The sequence below is a fragment of the Diorhabda sublineata genome, chromosome 8, assembly GCF_026230105.1.
Source record: "Diorhabda sublineata isolate icDioSubl1.1 chromosome 8, icDioSubl1.1, whole genome shotgun sequence".
In the NCBI taxonomy this organism is placed as follows: domain Eukaryota; kingdom Metazoa; phylum Arthropoda; class Insecta; order Coleoptera; family Chrysomelidae; genus Diorhabda; species Diorhabda sublineata.
In genome coordinates this window covers 22,403,228-22,419,390 of record NC_079481.1, presented here as the reverse complement: position 1 = coordinate 22,419,390, position 16,163 = coordinate 22,403,228, and the positions used below count along the sequence as shown (strand labels likewise).

General features: G+C 31.8%; 2 protein-coding genes across 2 annotated transcripts in view; one reads left to right on the top strand and one right to left on the bottom strand.

Moving 5' to 3' along the window:
* LOC130447248 (general transcription factor 3C polypeptide 1) overlaps positions 1 to 4,826 on the top strand; it is a 62,638-nt gene extending 57,812 nt beyond the window's left edge. The window contains exon 24 of the mRNA XM_056783959.1: positions 4,651 to 4,826. Within this exon, the coding sequence (XP_056639937.1) occupies positions 4,651 to 4,748 (98 nt within the window). The 3' untranslated portion in view covers positions 4,749 to 4,826. The remainder of the gene's footprint in view (positions 1 to 4,650) is intronic.
* LOC130447252 (DNA replication licensing factor Mcm6) lies at positions 4,744 to 14,628 on the bottom strand. Its single transcript, XM_056783962.1, has 8 exons — positions 14,389 to 14,628; positions 13,921 to 14,329; positions 13,671 to 13,862; positions 12,823 to 13,252; positions 11,423 to 12,224; positions 8,982 to 9,202; positions 7,453 to 7,589; positions 4,744 to 5,191 (listed from the first exon to the last, which is right to left on the bottom strand). Exons 1-8 carry the CDS (start codon positions 14,478 to 14,480, stop codon positions 5,084 to 5,086), a joined length of 2,391 nt encoding a protein of 796 aa, XP_056639940.1. The 5' UTR covers positions 14,481 to 14,628; the 3' UTR covers positions 4,744 to 5,083.
* Positions 14,629 to 16,163: the final 1,535 nt, after the last annotated feature.

Here is a 16,163-nt window from a genome sequence, read left to right as displayed (position 1 = left end):
TTTGGTACTATGTATTCTTTCACGAAATTAATGACATCTTGCTCAAAATTGTTTTTAGATAATTGAACAACAATTCTTTGTTTATTTTCATATAGTTTCATAATAGTAGGTACGGCTGGTTCGAAATTTACTTCCGAAAATATTAATTGATTTTTACCAACATTTATCGCTGAATCTGAAATTGGTATACCAATTACAGGATTTTCCTCATTTGTATGAACAGTTATATCTTCGTCGTCATTCTCATTATTATTACTTTCGTTATCTGTTTCAACTATTAGCGATACATTATCGTCGGGAGTTGATGAGAGTTTTTTATTAAATTTGTCCATATAAACTAGTAATTTTTTAGAACATTGAGGTTCTTGTAATTCAGTTTCATTGATATTTATTTGAATTCGGGATAAACAATCGCTATTGGTATTTAAAGCACCCTTTTTGTATACAATATCATAATCATATTCCTCAAGTTTCAAGCGCCATCTAACAAGTTTTGAACTTGGATCTTTAAGTGAGAATAACCACTGGAGTGGTTTATGATCGGTAACTATTGTAAATTTTCTGCCAAAAAGATAGGGGCGGAAGTATTTGGTTGCCCAAACTATGGCAAGAAGTTCTTTCTCGATTACAGAATAGTTGCATTCTGAATCATTTAGGGTTCTGCTGGCGTAAGCGTAAGAGCCTATTTTGCCTTGACTTAGAACAGCACCTAAAGCATAATTGCTGGCATATGTGGTAAGGTTAAAGGGTTTTGTAAAATCTGGATATTGAAGTATTGGTTCATTCATCAACAGATTTATACACATTTCAAAGCATTCGACGTAATCTGAATCGTTTACATTAATAATTGCATCTTTTTTCAGTCTAATAGTTAATGGTTTAGTTAATTTTGAAAAATCTTTTATAAATTTTCGGTAATATCCTAGGAGTCCAAGGAAACCTTTTAATTGTCTTGAATTTTTTGGTATTGGAAATTTTTGAATTGCTAAAATTTTATCTGGGTTCGGTTTTACACCTTCTGGCGTGACAATATGTCCCAGATATGCTACTTCTTTTCGCAAGAATTCGCATTTATCAATTTGTAATTTAAAATTAGATTCTCTTAATCTATTGAATACTTCTTTTAAATTTGTGATGTGTTCTTGTAAACTGGTACTGAACACAATTATATCATCAAGGTACACCAAACATTTTTCGTTCTGTATACCCATTAGGATATTGTCCATGACCCTTTGAAAGGTTGCAGGAGCTCCTTTCAGACCCATAGGCATGCGCACATATTCATAGTGCCCATTTTCTACATTAACGGCTGTTTTCGGAATATCCTCCTCAGCCATTTCGATCTGATGGAAACCAGAAGCGAGATCTAATGTTGTAAAATATTGACAACGTCCAAGCTTATCTAGTAACGTTGTAATATCTGGCAATGGATATCGATCTCCAATTGTGATCTCATTCAGTTTTCGATAGTCAACAACGAGTCGAAACTTCGGCTTTTGAGAAGCATCTAGCTCCTTGGGGCTATCCAAATGTTGCTAGACCATGGAGAATTGGATGGTCTAATAATATTATTACTTAACATTTTTCGTATTTGATTTTGAATTTCCGTTCGGTGAATCTCAGGATACCTGTATGATTTTGAATAAATAGGTATTTCATTAGAAGTTTTAATGTGATGTTTTATTTTACTTGTGAAGGTGAGGTGATTTCCTTCAACATGAAAAATATCACTATACTCTTGAATTAATTTTAATACAGATTGTTTCTCTTCGGAATTCATGTGTTCAGTTCTAACTTTCGAAACATCAAATTTAACATTTTCACAATAAATTTCATTAAAATTTGGGTTGAGGGTTTGTTCGTATTCATCGAATGTCTCAACACTAATAGAAGGGCTTAAATCTACTCGAAAGTTGGATTCTGAAGGATTTAAAATTGTACATAAAGCTATATTATTTTCAACTTTTGTTAAACATTCAGGGATTTCTAATTTCCCAATTCGTGTATATGGTATAATTACATTACCATTTTTTACATTTTCAATATTTAATTTAATTACTTGCTCACAACGTGGAGGCACTACTATACAATTCGTGGATCCAGTTTTAATATCAAAGTAATTCAATTTAATTTGACTATAAGGAGTCATAAGCAAATTATTATTTAAATCGATAATTGCATTAACGATTTTTAAATTATCCAATCCTAACAAACAATCAAAATGATCGTGAAATTTGAAAACGCAATATTCTAAATTGAGCGGTTTCCTATAATTAAACATTTTAGGGATTGGAATAAGTGTGCAGAAATTTTGTTGACTGCTACCAAAGGCAGATTTTACATGGAAGGGTTTTTTGACATAAGATTTTTTGAAATATTTCTCAGCAACTGCTGGTGTCACAAAGGATCTTGTGCTACCAGTATCAATTAAAACCTTAAGATTTTGTTCTGGAAAAATTATATAGGGTAACACGATCTCTGAATTATTTAAGTATAACAATTCGATAATGTTTGGTTTGGTTACGAGGCTGGTGTCTCTAAAAAATTATCGGATTCATCATTAGTGCAATCAGAATCGTCTATATTATGGAGTTCTTCCGAGATAAAATTTCTAGGTTGATTCGGATTGTGTTGGAACCTATTTTGATAATTTTGAGGGGGTCTAGATGTATTTCTTGTAGACATACTCATTGGAGTTGGATTTGGAAATCTTTGGTTCTGATTGGGTTTAAAGACGTTTTGACCATTATTAGAAAAGTTTGTATTATTCCTATTAGGAGTGTAAGAAGCTGATGGACGATTTTGCGGGTTTGATGCGGAATTTCGATTAGTATATTGATAATTCGGCATAAAATTTTGCCTAGGAGGTGGCTGCCTATATGCCACATTATTTTGGAAAGTGGTTTTATTTTTATGTGAATTATTTTGCGTATTCAAGGATGAAAAAACATTTTTCGGATGATTATTCTGGGTCATATAAACTTGAAAATCATTTGTAAGAACATTTAAAGCAATATTCAAATTTTCTGGATTTTTCGTACGCATTAATGTGCCTAAAGGTTCTTTTAAACCGCGTAGCAATACTCTGAGAGCCAATTTTTTAAAGTAATTACCCAAAATTAAATGTTCACTAACATTAGAATGTGTCGTGAGATAAGAAATTTGAAGATTTAATAAATATTGAATTCTATTATAAAATTCGAAAGGCGTTTCATTACCTTGTTTCATTTCTGAAAGTTCTATATTTAAAGTGTAAATATCTCTTTTGTCAGCGTAAGTATTAAGAAGTGCATCTTTTAGATTTTCCCAAGTTCTTACCGTACAAGAAGAAATGTTTATGGCTGCTTCACCTTTTATTTTTGCTAAAATGCTGGACATCAAATATTCATTTTGAAAATCCCCTACATCCACAGTATTATAAAACTTACTTACTAATTTCTCTGAAATTTCTATAAATCTAGGAAGTAATGCATTGTTTCCATCAAATTCGGGTATCATATCAAGATACTCTTTTTTTAAAATAGGTAATTGTGGAGTAGCCATTTTATTAAAATTATTCGTAGAAAAAAGTTTTGGTGATGCTAAGTTAAATTTTATTTTAGTATTAACAGAGTTTGAGCCTAAATTTGAGTTAATTGAATCAGAATTTGAGTCAGAATCGTCAGATGTGTCAAGTAAATAATTAATATTTCCTCTATATGACATTAAAAACACTTACAGCAATAGAATGAAGATCCTTTCCATTGGCTCGGGCTGCACAGGAACAACCAATATCCTCTTGATTCTTCCGGTTTCTAGCACAACACAGATCTTCTAGTTGAGTTACTCAGTTCGCCCAACTAAGAGTTCCAATAATTAAACTTTATTTGTTCGAATAGTCAACAAATCGTAGAAACGAACCGAATGTTATATGCTTTAACTTCCGATTGACTATCCTACTGACTGCGCCACTTAACTTTTAATTTACTGGAACCGTGTTTTTAAAAACTAACTTTATTTCTAACATAAATTCTACCAACAACTTCAATTACAAGACTGATATTTTTTATTACAAACGTGAATTAAATAATCTTTTGGTAAACACAAGCTAAGCAATTCTACAATAAAATAAGTTCTTAATCAGCACAATATACTGTCCACCTAAGGGCAATGGCGTAGGTGACACCTCCCTCTTTAGAAGGAAGCTTCTCCTGGAAGCTGGATCCCGTCTTCTGTTGCCTGCGGGTGATTCTTATTTGTCCTTCCTGAATGTTTCCTCTTATACAAAATCCACAAGAAGGCCAATATCAATGCTATATAAAGAAGAATAGTCCAAATACTGGGAATGGGAAAATTAGTGTTATCCGTGAATATTGGCGTTACCAGTTGATTTGGAATATCCTTTAATTTTAATTTTTTTAAATCAATCTTCATTGGAGAAACGTGTAATTGATTTAATTTCAAATTTAATTCATTTATTACAAAAGGTTGTCCAAACGTTTTTTGCCTAAGGGCAATGGCGTAGGTGTGTGTGTGTGTGTATAATGTATTTTTTTTCAACTAAAGTAGTTGAGTCGTTATGAGACACCCTGTATACAGTTGGTGATTGATTTCTGATTTACACACACGCACAATTGTTCCTTCGTCATTTTTAATATGTAATCTTTTTAGGATACGCCACATTCCTGGATGATTTGGAGGAGATAATTATTCAACCAAATATTGCATCCATGACACGGCTGGGATCGTTTTTCTATGAAACAATTTGAAAGATAGATGAAACTTTATTGTATTTTGTTATGTACATTTTTGTTTTCTAAAATAAAATTTCCAATTTATATTTTTAATCATAGATACTGACTGAATGTTTTGTGTTGTGAAATAGCCAAGTTCAATTAATTTCTTATTTCAACTATCAAGCATAAATCAAAAAGTCCTTTGTTAATTTTATTCCACTTCATGTACCATGTTTTTTCATTAAAATACAAAAGATGAAAATTCGATATGAAATGATTTACAATAATATGATAAAGTGATAATGAACATGATTAATTATAACTTTATGTATGTGCATACCACTTGTTGTTGTGTAAAGACTCGAATTCTACTGGTCAATAACATAATTTGGATGAACTACTACCACAGGATCTTCCTCTTCTATTTGACTTGGTCCTTTCAATCCCGTGCTTGTTAGAGGGATAATAATTTGATCCTGCAGAGATGAATATAAGAATTAATTTCCTCACGTTTAATCAAAAGATGAGTATAATTTACATATTTTAAGGTAGATCTTTGATATTCAAACATTTTATACACAGAACAATAAAAAATCTTCATTCAATTTATATTATATATATATATATATATATATATATATATATATATATATATATATATATATATATATACAGTGCTTTTCAGATAAAAGTATCCACCTTTAATAACTTTTGTAATACTGGTATTTAGAAAAAATCCAAAACGCGTCAATTTATGTTGGAAGGGGCAAGCATTATGGCTTATTTAAACTTACTGGAAAAGCCACCCCCTCACCCCTAGCAGCATCCCCTTTATTTTTTTAAATTACTTGTCATATTTTTTATGTAAAATTTGGATACTCCTCTTTGAGCTGATTTCAAAAATGTATAATACTTGTAGGTTAAAGTGGTTAGTTTATGAGATAAACAATTTTTCTTTTAAGAGCACAAATTTTACTTATTATTTACTTTCACCTTATTTGCTTGTACTAAAATGGGTTGTACAACAGTTCAAACTCTTAATCTTTTTAACTGTGCTATTTATTCTACTTAAAAAATTCAAACAACAAAAAACTCTACTTTTTATTAAAGTTTGACATTGTCAACTAGAATTTGTAGTCACTATTGATAGTGTAATTTGATACATTATTTATTTTGTTTCTCTGAAATGGTTTACTCTTTGCAAGAAAGAATTGAAATTGTAGGTTTATACTACCAAAATAATAATTGTGCAAGAGCTGCTGCTAGAATATTTAACAAATTACATGACGGAAGACATGCAACTCATAAGTATGTAATTCAACTGATGGAGAAATTTACCACAACAGGGTCTGTTTGCAATAAATTGCATAAGCGAGAGGGACTCGTAAATAACGAAGCAATCCAAGTGGCAATTTTAGGGCAAGTCAGCTCAGAGGCTCAACAACCCCAATCGTTGTCAACAATAAGTAGAGCGATCGGTGTTTCATCTTCTACAGTTTTCCGAGTTCTACATAAATTCAAGTACCACCCACACAAAATTAAGTTGGTGCACGAGTTGAATGAAGATGATTTTGATCGTCGTCTAGAGTTTTGCGAATCAATGACGCAAATTATCAATAACAATCCACAATTGTTAAACAATATTTGCTTTTCTGATAAATGCTCATGGTCATTAAATGGCTTAGTAAGTAGGCATAATTGTAGATATTGGGCTGAAAGTGATCCCCATATTATGCGTGAATTCCATACACAACACCCCCAAAAGTTAAACGTTTGGTGAGGTATCCTAGGTGACCACATTGTCGGACCTTTCTTCATCAACGGAAATTTAAATGGTGAATCATATCTTGAGTTACTCAGGGAAGGGGTTGACCCACGTATTACAACAATAATAGAAAATGATGATAACCTTTCCGAAGATTTACTGGTATTTCAACAAGACGGAGCTCCCCCACACTATGCTATGCCTGTCCGATAATTTTTAAACGAAACATTCCCCGCTCGTTGGATAGGTAGAAGGGGGCAGATGATGGAGTGGCCACCTAGGTCACCGGATTTAACACCCCTAGACTTCTTTTTATGGGGGTATTTAAAAACAAAAGTTTATGCTACCCAACCAGAATCTCTGGATGATTTACGAGAGAGGATAGAAAATGAATGTCGACAATTAAATCCAGCCGTATTAAGCAATGTCAGAGAGGCATTTCAAAATAGATTATACCATTGTATGAAAGTGAATGGTACTCATTTTGAACACTTATTGTAACTTCATAATAAATAGCACAGTTAAAAAGATTAAAGAGTTTGAACTGTTGTACAACCCATTTTAGTACAGGCAAATAAGGTGAAAGTAAATAATAAGTAAAATTTGTGCTCTTAAAAGAAAAATTGTTTATCTCATAAACTAACCACTTTAACCTACAAGTATTATACATTTTTGAAATCAGCTCAAAGAGGAGTATCCAAATTGTACATAAAAAATATGACAAGTAATTTAAAAAAATAAAGGGGATGCTGCTAGGGGTGAGGGGGTGGCTTTTCCAGTAAGTTTAAATAAGCCATAATGCTTGCCCCTTCCAACATAAATTGACGTGTTTTTGGATTTTTTCTAAATACCAGTATTACAAAAGTTATTAAAGGTGGATACTTTTATCTGAAAAGCACTATATATATAATATATCAATTACCAAAAAGTAGTTTCATATATGTATACTCCTACACACTATCAAACACTTACGTGATACATAAGGCGATCAAGAACTTTTTCAAACATGTCTTTTTTCTCTATCAATTCATCTTCATTTTCTATTTGATCTGATATTTGGTTAAGGTACCATTCAACTACATCACTTCTGCGAATACCTTCTCTGTCTTCTACAAATTATTAAAATACAATAATGGTAATGTAAACACATAAACACACAAAGGTTTCAACTATTTAACATAGAAGAGTTTATAGTTTTCTATTTAAAGTTTAACGTGTTTCACTAAGGTCCCCTTCTCATATTAAAAGTAGACCTATCTATCCTCATTACACTGTCGCTTCCTTATAATCAATCCTCCTGGAATGACTGTACACTATGAATAGTATTTTGATCCCTTGTTCAGCTCATCCATTTACTTACTCGTCTTCAGTACAATTTCTGGCGTATAGTGTGCCAGATGACAGAGTATTCTGCCTACTACAATCTCTCAACATAGATGTTGTAATCAGCGGTTGAAATGAAGGTTTATCTTTAGTAAATTGAAAGCATAACAGAACTGTAAGGTCACGTTTCCCTTTGGGGAGACAAAACATTTGAAATTTTTGGAAGAACTTTATTCGAAGATAATTTTAGCCCTATATCTATTTCGAATGAAAACACTGATGTACAATAGTGTTATCCAAAAAAACTCTTACTATAAGAAATAAAATTTGTTGCATCTTGATATAAGGTGAATAATGACGTGTAGTGAAGAATGATGTCGTTATGATCTCAATCATAACATGAAAAATAAATTTAAGAGAATCAAGAAAAACGTAAAGGATATATTGAAAATGCGGTGCTCTACATGTACATATTGGTATAATTGTTACAACAATAAAATCTAGGATGGACGTCTTTATTAGTAATAATTGTTCGCCATCAGTGGTTGATTTACCACCAGGCTGAGTGGACTGTACCATAAGGCGAGAATTTTTGTTAAAAATTTCTGTATTTTGATATACTGATATAGAGAAAAAAAGGAATTTAATAAAAATTGAAATATGCTTGATATAATGTCTTTTAAAAATTTTTTGCCATGAAAATAATCAAAGATCTTATAGGAAACCTTAGTTCTCAAATTATAAAGTTGAAATTGTATTGATAAAAGGTGTAATTTGAATAATTGTGAACTAAAGTATGGAATTTTAGAGTTCAGTAGAGGCGGGAATAGATGAGTTTAGTCTATAGGCAGCAAACCTGTAAATCCGCTACTGTCTGCCATGAGGCGTTTGCATTTCAGTATCAACTCTGCATGGTTAATCTCTTTATGTTCATATAATAAATCACTTTATGCTACAGCTGTGTTTTGCAAAATATATGACACTTATATGGTTTTGCAAGAAAATATCAAAAAAAACAATTTTGATTTACTATGAGAATCAAATGTAATAAGCTAGCCAAATCATTAGGGCATAACAGCTGTTGGTTAAAAATTCAATGTAAAATGCATAATTACAACTATTGCAGTGATCTGTCAGATTCGTTGAAAACACCTATTTGTAATTCTACACATATTTACCTGTTTCCATCCGACTTTCTTCTCTCCTCATATGAACAACGATCATATTACTGATATTTTTGTATTCCTCAAAACTCAACACCATCTTCTTTTTTGTTACAGTAGAAGTTACAGTGGGTTCTGGAGTTGCTTCTATATTTTCATCATTATTAGCTTCATCATTATCATCTCCCAGTTGAATTTCAGGTTGTTCCACTCTTATAATAGATTTATTCAACAATCTTAAATGGACAGGAAATATTTTTTATAATTTATCGTGTTGATGAATATGTGAGAAACATACATAAATATTTTAGAAAATTAATTAAACTAGTCCCAGTTTTGCATGATTTTAATTTAATAAAAGATCCTAATAATTCTGTAATTCAAAAATTCAGTCTGATAATATACTGCCTCTGTATATATGACTAATTTATTTTATTAATTTGCTCAAGTCTATATATCAAAGAAAAACCAAAACAATGATCACCTCGTGAATATCCCGAGCGAAACGCAGCGTGGCATCGTTATGGTCTAAATCAGTGGCAGCTTAATACACCACAAATAAAAAGGCGCGGGAGGGGCGAGCACAAAAAACAAATGATTGTTAATATTTATAAAAATGAAACACAAGAGAATGATGACAAAACTGTTAATGACATTATTTCTAAGAAATCAAATATTTCGAGAGTATCTTCTGCAAGTGTTTACGGAATCGTACTGAGCTAATAATTTTCAGTGGCCGACCAAAAAAGTATCCATCAACAAAAAAATTAAAGATTAAATTGATGATTTCGACAGAAGCGCCATTAGAAGAATGTACAATTTTTTGTTTCAAAATGAGTTACCTACAGTGGATAAAGTTCTGAGAGTAGTTAACAAAGATAAGGACCTGCCGGATTTTAAAAGATTAACATTTTGTAATTTATTAAAAGAAGGATTTCAATACAAAAACGAGAAAGGAACAGTTTATTATTAGAAAAATATAAATTTTGTGGAAATGAGGATACCTTAGAAAAATTAAGAAATTTCATGGAGAAAATAGAAAAATTTACTACCTGGATGAACCACTGAAACACTGGACATAATAAGGATAAGGTTTGGATGGATCCTTCAATACAAGCCTCAAAGCAAGCATTCTTGGATGGACTTTCCATCAGATTAAAAAACCCATTAGGTAGGTAATGTTTCAAAAAACTATTTTACAAGTTTTTTTTAGTGTCACCTGTCTGTGTATGTATGTGTGTAATCAAATCTAAAACTATAAAACATAACTGAATATCTTTATCTTTATTTATTAATTTCTCACTTGATTGTCTAGTTCTAAATATCAAGTAATTTGAGCTTCTTCTATTTCTAAAGCCACATTGTAAGTCCACTAAAATTTCATTTAAATAAAAGCTTATTTCTATAAAGATTTTTTATTATTCATTATTATTGGGTTGACTAAGATAATTTCCATAGTTATTACAAATCAAGAGAGTTAAGTTAACAGCACATTTTATGTTTTTTATATGTGCCAGGTTTTACAGGGAAAATTTCATTTTAGGAAGAGTTTATTAATTTGAAACGAAAAAAAAAAACGGGGACTATCACGAAGAAATGGACGAGTCTCTTTCGAAAATTGGTTTCCAAAAACTCTATCGAAGCTATGTTGTCGTATTAGACAATACTTCATATTACACTAGGAAACTTGAGAAAATTCCAATAAGGGAAACAGATTTTCAAGAATGGCTTACTTTTAAAAATATCGATTTTGATGAAACGAAGGTTAAGGCAGAGCTTTTAGAAATTGTGAAAGAGTATAAAAATAAGTATAACTCGAATATTATTGATGAAATGGCCAAAAAACACAATAAAACCATTTTACAGTTACCGCCCTACCATCGTGAACTCAATCCCATTGTGTTGATATGGTGTTCAGATGTGAAACAATATTGCAGGAGAAAATAAAACATTTTAATTTTCTGACTTTAAACATATTTTTCATGAAGCTATTCAAAGAATTAGATCTGATAATTGGAAAAAGTGGATTCAACATGTCAAGGAAAATGTTGAAACCAAAATGTGGAATATAGACATTGTCATTGATGTGCAAGTTGAGCTCATTATTATAGATGTCAAGAGTGGAAGCTGATGGGAAAAAATTTTTATATTGAGATAGACAATAAAGATTTCATTTTAATATTTCAATACAGATATTTTCTTTTGATTACTATATTTGGTAGCAATAAGATGCTATATATAATCATTGGAAAAAGTAAAAATTCGAATATTATTAATATCTAGTTTTTAAATGAATATGTTCCATAATTTTGTGATAATAAATTGTTTATAATTATTTATAATTTATATTATTAATCTGCTGTATGAAACTGCAAATTATTTCTGTGTAGAGTGTAGAGTAAAGTAATATTTCTTTTATTTAGATATTCTTATTAAATAGTCACTTTTCTACTTACCGATATGCTTCTTTGACATGTTTGATTTGAACTTCATCTGAAATATCCATTCTTGCCATTGCTTCAGAAAGTCGTATCATACTTTCCAATTGTCTTACGGTGATACGCCACGTTGACTTACCTGTACTTGAACTATCCCTTAGTCTCAATCGATTGTAATAATGTACCAATAAATCTCCAGCTTCCTTGCTGAGAATAGGCTTAAACTTCCTAGCGAAACTAATGTATTGTAGCACTTCTTGTTTAGTATAAACTCTTTCGACAGTTTCTTCTATATTACAATGGAGATCCACAATTTTTCTAGCTATTGCATAGTCTATCACTTCATTACATTCATCTATTAGAATGAAGAACAGATCAAATCTTGACATAATAGGAGCTGATAAATCTATATTCTGTTGTAAAGATTTAGCACGATCGTAGCGACCACCAATTGGATTAGCTGCTGCTAAAATTGACGTTCTAGCATTCAAAGTAGCTCTAACACCAGCTTTGGCTATGGAAATAGTCTGTTGTTCCATAGCTTCATGAATAGCTACCTGATCTTTTACATCCATTTTGTCAAACTCATCTATGCAACATACTCCATTATCTGCTAACATGAGAGCTCCAGCTTCGATAACAAAATCTGAAGATTCTTCATCTTTTACCACAGCGGCAGTTAAACCTGCTGCAGATGAAGCTTTACCTGAAGTATATACTGCTCTTGGAGAAAATTCAGAGACCTGCTTAAGAAATTGACTTTTTGCTGTACTTGGATCTCCAACTACACAACAATTTATATCACCTCTCAATGATGTACCTGGAAATGTAAGAACATGATTAGTTTTAACTAAAAAAAAATAGTTACAAAAATTTGTTATTTAAAAAAATATAAAACAGGAGTCCATTCTCTGAACACTACTTGAAAATATTTTAGAGCAACCATTCTATAATAGCTTTGTGATGAAAATCATCAGAGAAAAACTAAAACAGTGTTAGGCACCAGAACATTTCTGCCTCAGATTATATTTGTCTACTGTTCTAAAATTGTTAAGTAAATGAAAAAATAAAATCATTATTACACTGAAGCAGTGTTTTAAATAAAAGAATTGTCTTAATACTAGACTTTTATTTGGGAAAGTTTGAGGGAAGCTTCTCAAGTAGAGAAAACAGGATTAGAAAATACCACCGAATAATTTTAATTATGTAATTCAAGAAAAAAAATAATTTAAGTCAAAGGCAAATGCAGAGGATAATGACAGTAATCACAAATTTCAACTAAAAATTCCTAAAACCCTCACTTTTTTCAAAAATTTAACTAAACAACAGTAATGCCAAAACCTAAAAGACCAGGTTGATTTATTGCAAATCTGCAAATTTAGGATCATCAGTAATCTCTCTGATTACTACATACATACCTTCTATTGTTGTTTTTGAAACCCCTCCAAACAGCATCAAAAGAATCCCTTTCTTCACCTCCTCATTACCATGAATACTTGGGAAAAGACTGTTTATCATATTATTATACAAATTTTTATCATGGGACATTTCATACATATGTGTCCATTCTCCTTCAGTCATCTGCTGTTTCATGATTTCAGGAGTTATCTCTCCTAAAGGCATTTCAATTCCTCCAAATTTGGAGACAGTCTGTTGCACACTACATGCTAAAAATGCCATGCGGTAATGTAGATCCCGAACTCCAAGAGCTTTCAAGCCCCTTACACCCTCAGATTCCTCAGTGCGTCGATTTTTGGCAGATATCTGTGTTTTTGCACCAGGAAGAGCAAAAGCTCCAACATCAGGTACTACTATAAGAGTTCCAGTGAAGTCATATCTATCCCCAGCCTATAAAATCAGAATAACTATAATTAATTATAGAAGAATTATATTTCACATTGAATAATAAATTTCAAAAATTGAATTATTCTGCAAAACAACAGAATACAAATATAAAATAGATTTGCCACAAATTATTGAAAATTATAAATATTATAAACCAACCTGACAAGTATTTTTTTCAATTTTCACGAGAAAAGTTCAAAAAATATTGAATAGATTTATAAAAATAATAATTTGAGGTTTTTCTAAATTGACTGAATATTATAATTACATTATAGTCATCCAAACAAAATATTTTATTATTTATGAGTATGGTAGTTGCTACATAAGCTGTAACGTAGGTCATATTAGTATTTTCAACCTCAGGATTACTATTTAAGTATAAAAGAAACAAAGAGCTGGGGTTGAAAATTTGACAATTTACCTGAACTGTTTCTACATTCTCTGCTCTTAACACAACCTCGACACTTCTTGGTATACATCCTCTGGGTAATTCTGCTTGTGTTTCTTGAATTCGAACCTTTTGGAAGTCCACAAATTTGGATTTGTCAACATTTAACGTAAATTTACGGCGATTACTGCATACTGGATTTCGACAAATTGTGGGATTTGTAAACTAAAAGAGTAAGTAAACTTATTATTGAATACGAGATTCACTTCGTCAATTATCTTACCTTAAACTGTTGTTCTACATTTTTTATCACAGTCTGACATTCCATACAAGTGAATGTCCCGGAAATCAATTCTGGATGCACAGGATGAGTACGAATAACTTGTCCAGATATCCTTACCAATGTACCAATTTTCTCAGTTTTCAGTTCTCTAACTTTATGTCGTGTAGGTACATCCATAAAACTGATATAACATTCTTTTTCCGTTTTGAGTCCAGCACGATCTTTAACAAAGTTTGCAACAGCTTGACATAGATATGGATAAATCCTAAAGTATTCTTCAATTATCGTAGTAGCCAAGTTTTGGTTGTACTTTTCTACATCTTCAAAACTTATTTCAATTGTGCTTCTTTCCTCACTCTGAAGTTCTAAAGCTGGTTCTAAATATTTAAGTTCGCCTTCTTCTTTATACCTTAAGAAAACAGTAAATATTAATCAATTACAAATCAGTTACAAATAATATCTACATACTCTTCTAAAAAATCCTGAAACAGTTTTTGGCACCTAATTCCAATTTCATCACGATGTAGTCTTAAACCGATATTAGCGTCAGCAATATCCATTTTAAATATAAAAAGCAATAAATAAATAGGGTCTCGCAAACTTAAGAAATATTTTTGGCGGGAAGGATCTGAATAATATGAAGTTAGTGGCTAAAGTTCATTTCTATCATCGTGTCATCAATCCTGATTGGATGAAATTGAAAAGTTACTACCAAAGACACGTTCCGACTAAGGAAGACAGAATGGCAATGATTTCTCTATCCTCCAGGGTTCCAGTTCAATTTTGCGCGTTCTCAAGCATACGCAGTATAGATAAAGTGTCTAGCGAAAGAGAAAATGAATATTGTTGGCACCCTAGCGTAGGGACGTTTTTTCCGAAACCAACTGTCCATACATAATATACAGATCAAGTCAACGACATAACCAAAAAAAAAGAAAAAGTCATTGAATCTCACCTTTAGAACTGTCAAATCATCTTCTTAGTTAAATGGCCACTGGTCTTTTTTAATACAAATATGTTGATAAGCTGCGAAAGATGTTTCCAATATAACAATTAATTTGATTATTTCATTAATTCTAGTTTATATATTTAATACTTCTATATGGACATGTTAAACGGGATGGAATGTCCCACTATTAAGGTTCCAACAATATACTATTCTCTCTCTCGTTTCAGATACCTCCTTCAGGTTGCGCATGCTTGAGAATGCGCAGAGCCAAGCTGGAACCTCGAAGGATAAAGAAAGCGTTATAATTCTGTCTTCCTTAGTCGGATTAACTTCCGCTTATAGAAACTATCCATATAGAAGTATTACATATATGCTCTAGTTACTTAAAAGCTTTTTGGGACACTACCGGAGTTAACTCGATCATGATCTGAATGTTCGGAAATTAAATAAGATCATCATTGCTTGGAAATTGATCGAAGTAATTGGGTCATAGTCATATGATAGGATCCTTTCTATTCTAGTAGGGCTTTTCGGAAACTGAAATAGTATATTACCTATTAGGGTACATTTCTAATACAGTTTGCGGGCAAAGTGGAATCACAATGTACATTACATTATGGTTGATTTTTATTTAATGTATTCAAACGAAAAGTTTCATTATTTAACTTAATTTTTTTTTAAATAATTACGATGTGTTTCCAGCATTCACTCACTTTTATATGTATCCAAAAATGGACATTATAATTCCAAACTAAATTATGCGAATAAATCATGGAGCTTCAATTCATTTTTCTCATCCCCTTGACCGAATTCAATCATTTTTTTTCTAAGAAGGCTACAACTTAACGATTTATTACAGAATTTCTGGTCTTGTTCTGTCTCAGATTCGTTCACTTTTCTCACGTTTCAGCCCCGCTACCGTTACTTAGCACAAACTCAAAGCCCTCCGAAAATGGCGTCCGCTCCAGAACGTGTTGACTTTGTAGCGTACGTGTCACCGAATGAATCCGCTAGGGTTGTACGGTTTCTTCTGTTGAATGCGACCAATCTTAGAATTTCTAATGCAATTCCAGGCTAAAAACCATGCTGACACGGTGAACAGAGGTTGCAAGCTCTAAAAATGAATTTGTATTTCGTGACATGCACAACACATGCGCACTAGGTCGAAATGTCATATACTCTTATATGGACAGTTGGTATGGGATAAAACGTCCCTACGTTACAGTGCCGAAAATATTAGTTTCCTCTCTCGGATCGAGACACTTTATCTTTACTGCGCATGCTTAAGAATGCT

Coding starts and splice junctions, on each gene's coding strand:
- LOC130447252 (XM_056783962.1), bottom strand. CDS start 14,480: ATGGATATTGCTGACGCTAATATCGGTTTAAGACTACATCGTGATGAA. Junction 9,203..11,422: donor CATGTCAAAGAAGCATATCG/GTAAGTAGAAAA, acceptor TGTCCATTTAAG/ATTGTTGAATAAATCTATTA. Junction 5,192..7,452: donor TTGATCGCCTTATGTATCAC/GTAAGTGTTTGA, acceptor TCATCTCTGCAG/GATCAAATTATTATCCCTCT.